The sequence below is a fragment of the Humulus lupulus genome, chromosome 1, assembly GCF_963169125.1.
Source record: "Humulus lupulus chromosome 1, drHumLupu1.1, whole genome shotgun sequence".
NCBI classification, from domain to species: domain Eukaryota; kingdom Viridiplantae; phylum Streptophyta; class Magnoliopsida; order Rosales; family Cannabaceae; genus Humulus; species Humulus lupulus.
In genome coordinates, this window is record NC_084793.1 from 309446910 (window position 1) to 309454806 (window position 7897).

Here is a 7897-nt window from a genome sequence, read left to right on the forward strand (position 1 = left end):
TTTTGGTAATTTAAATTGTGAATTTTAAAAATAATAGTTAAATTTTTCTAATCAGTTAAAAATTGTTAAAAAAATAATGACTCGGAATAATCAGTGAAAATAAATATTTTTTTTAATATCATTTTGCACTTTTCATAATTTTTTGTCGAATAATTTTTCAAAGAGACCATCAATCATTTTTTAGAGAATATTAAGGAATATTTTATAAAAGAATATAAAACAAAGACTATATATAAAAAATTTAAATGAAAAATTGCAAAGGAGCCCTTTATTTTTCATATATTTAATTATTTAAAGCTGTTTCAGACAGTATATTGGTGCAACGAAGTTTGGTTCTTATTATGAGCTGTGTTATCTCACCTCTTTTTTATATTTTATTTTATATTATTTTAAAAAAAATTAATTTTGTGTCACATGGCCTCTGTTTCGTAATAAATCTCAGTAGCCAACTCTTCCTCTCTCTCTCTCTCTAGACTACACTCTCTCTTAATTCTCTTTAGAGAGAGAGAGAAATGTGGGATCATCACTGTGCAAAATCATGAGCTTTCGAAGTTTTTCCAGTCTCCATTTACAGTGGAGAATTCTTCTTCTTCTTCTTCTCGATTCAGCTTTTCAATCTCTGGCTTTGAACAACGACGGCGTTTTGTTACTCTCCTTCAAGTTCGTTCTCAAAGACCCTCTTGTTCTCCTTAACTGGAACGTTCACGACGAGACGCCGTGTTTTTGGACCGGCGTTTCCTGTGATGGGTTTTCTCGGGTCACCGGTTTAGCCCTACCGAGCTCCGGGATTCTGGGTCCGGTCCCGCCCGAGTTGGGTACCATCGAAAACCTCCAAAGACTCGACCTTTCCAACAATTCGCTTAATGGGTCACTTCCGAAGTCTCTGTTCGAAGCCTCCGAGCTTCGGTTTCTTGACTTGTCGAATAACTTGATCGCGGGAGAGTTGCCGGAAGTTATTGCGATGAACACTAATCTTCAAGCTCTGAATCTCTCCGACAATGCTTTGGCGGGAAAAATTCCGAGCAATCTTGGGTCTTTACCTAGTTTAACGGTCGTTTCGTTAAAGAACAATTACTTGTCTGGTGTTCTACCGAGTGGGTTTCATTCCGTTGAGGTTTTAGATCTGTCTACGAATCTCATCAATGGCTCTCTCCGTTCTGATTTCGGTGGTGACAGTCTTCGTTACTTGAACCTCTCTTACAACAACCTTTCCGGTGCAATCCCACCTGAGTTCGCCAAGAAAATTCCCGGCACTGCCACTCTTGATTTCTCGTTCAACAATCTCACCGGAGCAATCCCAAAGTCTGAAGCTTTGTTAAACCAGACAACGACGTCGTTTTCAGGCAATCCTGATCTGTGTGGAGAGCCAACGAAGAAGCTTTGTTCCACTTCTTCTTCTTTGATTCCAAACATCTCAGCTCCGACTTCTCCTCCGGCAATAGCTGCGATTCCGAGAACAATTGACTCCGACCCAGCAAACGTTACTTCGGGCCCTCCACAAAAGAAGCAAACCGGACTTAAACCGGTGACTATAATCGGAATCGTAGCAGGAGACATCTTCGGCGCCGCCATTTTAGCTATGATTTTCTTGTATATATACAGGTTAAAGAAGAAAAAGAAAAAGATTGAGAGTACATTGAAGAACGATGCTAACACAGTAAAAGAACCATGGTCATCGCCGTCGTCGTCATCAGAGTCGCGAGGGTTTACGAGATGGTCGTGTCTTAGAAAGAGAACAGAAGACGAAGAGAGTTCGTCGGAGTCAACGGCCTCCGACGACGAAGGTGGTCAAGAACGTAATAGTATTAGTGGTCAAAAGGGTCAAGAAAATCAAGGGAATGATCAGAGAAAGGTTGGGACTTTAGTGACCGTCGACGGAGAGAAGGAGCTGGAGTTGGAGACTCTGCTAAAAGCTTCGGCTTATATATTAGGAGCCACTGGTTCGAGCATTATGTACAAAGCTGTTCTCGAAGACGGAACCACATTCGCCGTTCGAAGAATCGGAGAGAGCAGCGTTGACCGGTTCAAGGATTTCGAGAACCAGGTCCGTGTCGTGGCTAAGCTGGTTCACCCCAATCTGGTTCGGGTTCGTGGGTTCTACTGGGGTGTCGATGAGAAGCTCATAATCTACGACTTCGTCCCCAATGGCTGCCTCGCCAATGCTCGTTACAGTGAGTCTCTCTTCCTCTCTCTCACTCTTTCTGGGTTCATTCATGTTCAGTGCGTATTTTAGCAGATTGCTATTCATTTCGCTAACATGCGCCGGTCCTATTTTGACGGTGAGTAGGTATAACTGCCTCGTTTTGTATGTTAATGCATGGGAAAGTCAAAGTCAACTATTTGGGTAGTAGTAAGTGAGTGAGTTTGAGTCCGATTGAGTCACGGTTAGGCCCAATGGGCCGATGGTGATACTTCTAGTACTTGTTTATGATATTTGCTAATGGAAAAAAACAAAGCATATCCAAGTCTCTATTGTAAGGTCATTTTCAATGAGCTTGAGAGTTAGTTCATTCATTGACCCCCCTATTCCTTTTCAATTAATTACTGTTTTGTACAAAAATGGAAAAGCTGACCATTTTTGGGTGTGTTGTTCTAAATTTATTTTTTTCAGGGAAAGTGGGCTCTTCACCTTGTCATCTACCTTGGGAAGCCCGGCTCAAGATAGCAAAGGGAGTGGCACGTGGGCTTGCTTACTTACACGAGAAGAAGCACGTGCACGGCAACTTAAAGCCCAGTAACATCCTATTGGGCTCAGATATGGAGCCCAAGGTCGGAGATTTTGGGCTCGAGAGGCTTGTAACGGGTGACACGAGTACCAAAACTTGGGGCTCGGCCCGAAACTTCGGTAGCAAGAGATCCACAGCTTCTAGGGATAGTTTTCCGGAGTTCATACCTGGGCCGAGCCCAAGCCCAAGCCCAAGTACCTTTGCCATATCACCTTACCATGCACCTGAGTCACTGAGGAGCCTAAAGCCCAGCCCAAAATGGGATGTGTTTTCTTTTGGGGTAATATTGCTTGAGCTTCTGACTGGTAAGGTTGTGGTTTTGGATGAGTCTGGTCAAGGGCCTGGGATTGTGGTTGATGACAAGACTAGGGCTTTGAGAATGGCTGACGTGGCCATTCGTGCTGAGCTGGAAGGTAAAGAAGAGTGCTTATTGGGTTGCTTTAAAGTGGGGTACAATTGTGCCTCACCGGTCCCACAAAAGAGACCAACTATGAAAGAAGTGGTTCAATTGCTTGAGAAATTTCCTTCTTCAACTTCTTCATCATACTATTATTATGGTAACTAATAATGATCATAATTTTGGACCCTTTTGTAGAGAAAATGTATGTATTGATTGACTAAAAATAGGTCATTTTGTTCTTTTTATCTTTGTCCAAAATTTATTGTTCATTTTTCTCATATATTTTTCTTCTTCTTTTTTTTTTAATTTTGTGTGAGATTAATGGGTTAGATTATGTTGTGTGTCACTAATTTGTCTTTTTGCTAATTCTTAGTGGGATTTTTTTTTTTTTTTACTTTTCAAATCAATGAAATAAAATATATTTGTTGACTAGCTGTGATGTTGTTGTTTGGACCATATATTATTGACCTAAAGACAAGTGTGACAAAAACAAGAACCATACATATTTGACTTTGAATATAGTATATAGGCATTTGTTAATAGAAAGATACAAATTTGATATTTAAAAATGCGTGTCTAACCAATTGGACTAATATTTTTAATCATATTTGTTAAGATAATTGACTTTCTAACAAAATATCAATACTAAAAAAATATATATGTACCTTAGTCCAAATTTGAGTTTCTAATTAATTATGATTTGAGAAAAGTTTGTAATAAAAAATATATGTTATGTTTATAATCAAGATCGGTCTTTTGCTAAGACTAAGACCACACCTAGAGCCCCAAATTTTTTTAAAAAAATAACAATAATAAATAATTAAATAAATTTGTGTTGCTTTTAATGCAATGTGTTAAATGGGCTATTTTTCAATGTACGTATATGTATAAATATTTATTTTCCCAAATAGGAAAAAAAGAGAGAGAGATAAGTTGCAAATACATTTTTTATATGATTTGTTGATGAAAACAAAAGTTAAAATGATTTGATTTTTTTTTCAGTATATATATCATTAAAAATAATTATAAGAGTATAATACATTCAGATAACAGAATAAATGAAAAGTCTTCTAGGTATACAAGTTTTTCATCGATCCTAAGAGTACAGCTAATCAATGTGTAAAACAAACATATATTAAGGACACTATAAAAAAATAGGACAGCAAATAGCATTCTCTACAGAATAACCTAACTCGGTATAATACAAGACACTCTTAGAGAATGCACAGATTAAATCAAGTTGTCATATTCAACATGAAAAAATAAGCTAAAAGTCATCCTGCATCGATAACTAAAAAACAACCTACAAAAACAACAAATAAAAACTTTGTAAGCATTAAACTTAATTTAAGAAACAAATAACAATAATATGAACATGTTCTTTTATATAAAAGAACTAATTGGAAAAAAGATTTGATTTTCTTTTTGTGTTGAGTATTAATTTAAGTGATTTACATATCAAAATTTTGTAATATATAATCCCATCAAACTCAATAATTATATGCAACTTCGGATTCTTGGGAGCCTTGGTTGGTTATTGTGTTTTAAATATTAAACCTGTTTTTTTCCTTTAATGATTGTTTTTCTCCTAATTTGAAGGAACATTGTCATTAGAAATAAGATTAAAAAATGATTATGTTCTATGCTAGAATCTTCTTATATATACATATAAAATAAAGTTTGCTATAACTTACTTTTCTATGTACGTAGGAAAATTATTTAGTATTTTTCCCCAAAAGAAGAAAGAGAATAAAAAATCTATATTAGTTTATCATAGAACAGCGAAAACAAAGCAGATTAAGTAGTTGACATAATTAAAAATTGTTAACATGAACGGACAGTGCATATAAATATATATTTTGTTTCTATACTGGTAGAATAAATTATTTTTATAAAAGAATGTACAAATTATACATACAAATTTCAGATTATTGGTCCAATTTAATTGTCGTTTTTAAATTGGTGTTGTTTTCACTTATTGTCGTTTTTCAATCAGTTTCTTATAGTGAAAGATTAAAAACTAGTTACTCTTCTTCATATCATGTCAAATCTTGTTCATGTACACTTATTTTCAACCATTTTTCACAAATATTCAGAAACAAAATATCAAACATTATGTACAAAGTAAAAAAAGTAAAAGTAAAAGGTGCAGTTGTGTATTAATTTAAGTGAGATTTCCATATCAAAATTATGTTAAATATAATCCAAACAAACTCAATAATTACATCCAGATTCGGAATCTTAGAAGGTTTTATTGGTTATTATGTTTTAAGTAATATTATTTTGTTCATCTACTACTTAATGATTGTTTTTCTCCTAATTTGTAGGAGCATCATCATTAGAAATAAGATTAAAAAAATGATTATGTTCTACTCTCGAATCTACTTACATATAAAATAAAATAAAGTTTGTTAACTTATTATTATTTTTTTTTTTTTTAAGACGTAGGAAAATTATTTATTATTTTTCTCCAAAAGAAGAGAATAGAAGTTATAGAATACACAAGAATTTGTGTTAGACATAATTAAAAATTGTTAGTATGGAGTCATGAATAGAGTGTTGTTATTTGGCATCCAATACCACATAAAATGGTATTTTATAATTAGTTAGTGACCGTCGTAATAATTATTAAATTAAAATATGTGAGATCTAATATTAAATTGCACTAATAATAATATGTTACTTAGACACTATTGATACTCATTAGCAGCACATTTTTTTTATTTCTATATCAGTAGAATGAATTATTTTTATGAAATATTGTAAAAATTAAATATACATGTTTTAGATTATTGTTAGTACATTATTAACAAAACATTTAAATTGATGTTTTGTCTGTTTTTTTTTAACTTTATTTTTTTCTGGAAATATTACAATTATTTTTTAATTTAGTTTTTGGTTGTATTTAAAAAAGAAAAAATAAAATTACCATGGAAATCTTTTTTTTTTAATTTGTACAGTCAATAATTAAACAAATTAGTAAATACACATTATCAAGTAACTTTCACTATTTTAGCGTCGAAAATAATAGCAATTTAAGTGGCTTATGTTTTAATTTATTTTTTTTCAAATATAATTTTATCATATAATTAAGTATGAAGAGAAATAATTTTAAATAATACACATTTTTTAGTTTTAAAATTGTAAATATTGTCTATAATTTTAACAAAAAATAATTTACTATTTTTTTAATATATATAATAGAATGAATTATAATTTTATAATATATATAAATATTTATATCAATAATCTCTACATATATAATATTTAAACACAATATTGACATATATATTTACATTGCTGCATGCATATATATAAAATACAATAATATTTTTTAAAAAATTAATTCAAAAATAAAAAAAATCATAATGTAAATAATATAAATATTTTAACTATTTTTAGTTTCTGGTGTATCTTGTAATATTGATGAATTTCATGAAAAAAAAAAGCTCAAATTATTTAATAAAATCAAATTATCACACAAAAAAATATGATGCTAATGTCTTTATTAAATTTAAATAAATATGATTTAAGTATTTAAATTATTATAAAATATATTAAAATATCATATTTTAATAAATAAATTAATTTTTTTTGTTTAAATTTTTTAATTTGACAGTATCGAAAAAAATTATATATTATATATTTAATATAATATTAAATTTTATTTAAATTATCAAATATATTATTTTATTATTTTTAAATAATTATTATTATAAAATATTTCAAAAATAATATATTTTAATTTGTTTAACTATTTATTTATTTAAGATTAAGTCATATTATCTCATTTAATTTCGATGCGATCGAATCCTAATTTTAATTTTTAATTGAATCGTTAATGTTCCAAACGAATTAAATTAAAACTTTATCCAAGTTGAGTTGAAGTACCAAAATATATACAGTAGTATATAGTATGTCGTTAATGAAACATTTTATCCAATTCAACTGTCGTTTTATGTTGGTGTCGTTTTCCACTAATTATCGTTTATAAATGGACGTCGATTTCACTTATTGTCGTTTTTACAGTAACGCCGTTTTCCCCTTATTGTCGTTTTTCAGTGAGTTCCTTAAAAGAAAAAACAAAATTGCATTGAAGAACAATAAAAGAAAACTAATCGCTCTTCTTCGTATCATATCAATAAAAATTACACTAATCTTCTTTTTCACAAACTTTCAGAAACAAAACATCAAACACATACCATGCAAATTCACTCCTCCATCAAAATCCACACTATTACTCAACCAGAGATCTCAATCGACTTCGCATCAGTCTTCTTGGCCTTCTCCTCCTTAGGAACAGTCACAGTAAGCACTCCATTTTCCATCGAAGCTTTCACCTGATCCGCCTTCGCGTTCTCCGGTAGCCGGAACCTCCTCACGAACTTCCCGCTGCTCCGCTCAACTCTGTGCCACGTCTCGTTCTTGTCCTCCTTCTCCACATTCCTCTCTCCTCTGATCTGAAGCACTCGACCCTCCTCGACCTCCACCTTCACCTCCTCCTTCTTCAGCCCGGGGACGTCGGCCTTGAACACGTGAGCCTCCGGCGTTTCTTTCCAGTCAATGCGAGCATTGGCCAAAGCGGAAGTCTCCGTCGAGGTGAGGTCCTTGAATGGATCCCAAACTTCCAGAGAGAATGGATCGAAGATGCTGCTCCGTCGTCCACCGAACAAGCTCGGAATCATCGCCATTTTTGGAAGCTTTGATCGTTTTTTTTTTTTTGGATTGGATTACTCTGTTATTTAATCTGACTTGATATGGTTCAAAATGT

The 7897-nt window shown here is 32.4% G+C and overlaps 2 protein-coding genes across 2 annotated transcripts; one reads left to right on the top strand and one right to left on the bottom strand.

Annotated features, from left to right (window-relative positions):
* Positions 1-429: 429 nt before the first annotated feature.
* LOC133812830 (probable LRR receptor-like serine/threonine-protein kinase At4g37250) lies at positions 430-3406 on the top strand. Its single transcript, XM_062246653.1, has 2 exons — positions 430-2171; positions 2612-3406. The coding sequence occupies exons 1-2, from the start codon at positions 539-541 to the stop codon at positions 3289-3291; spliced, it is 2313 nt and encodes a 770-aa protein (XP_062102637.1). The 5' UTR covers positions 430-538; the 3' UTR covers positions 3292-3406.
* A 3829-nt stretch (positions 3407-7235) lies between these two features.
* LOC133812831 (17.3 kDa class I heat shock protein-like) lies at positions 7236-7897 on the bottom strand. The gene has a single exon (XM_062246654.1). It carries the CDS (start codon positions 7815-7817, stop codon positions 7368-7370), a length of 450 nt encoding a protein of 149 aa, XP_062102638.1. The 5' UTR covers positions 7818-7897; the 3' UTR covers positions 7236-7367.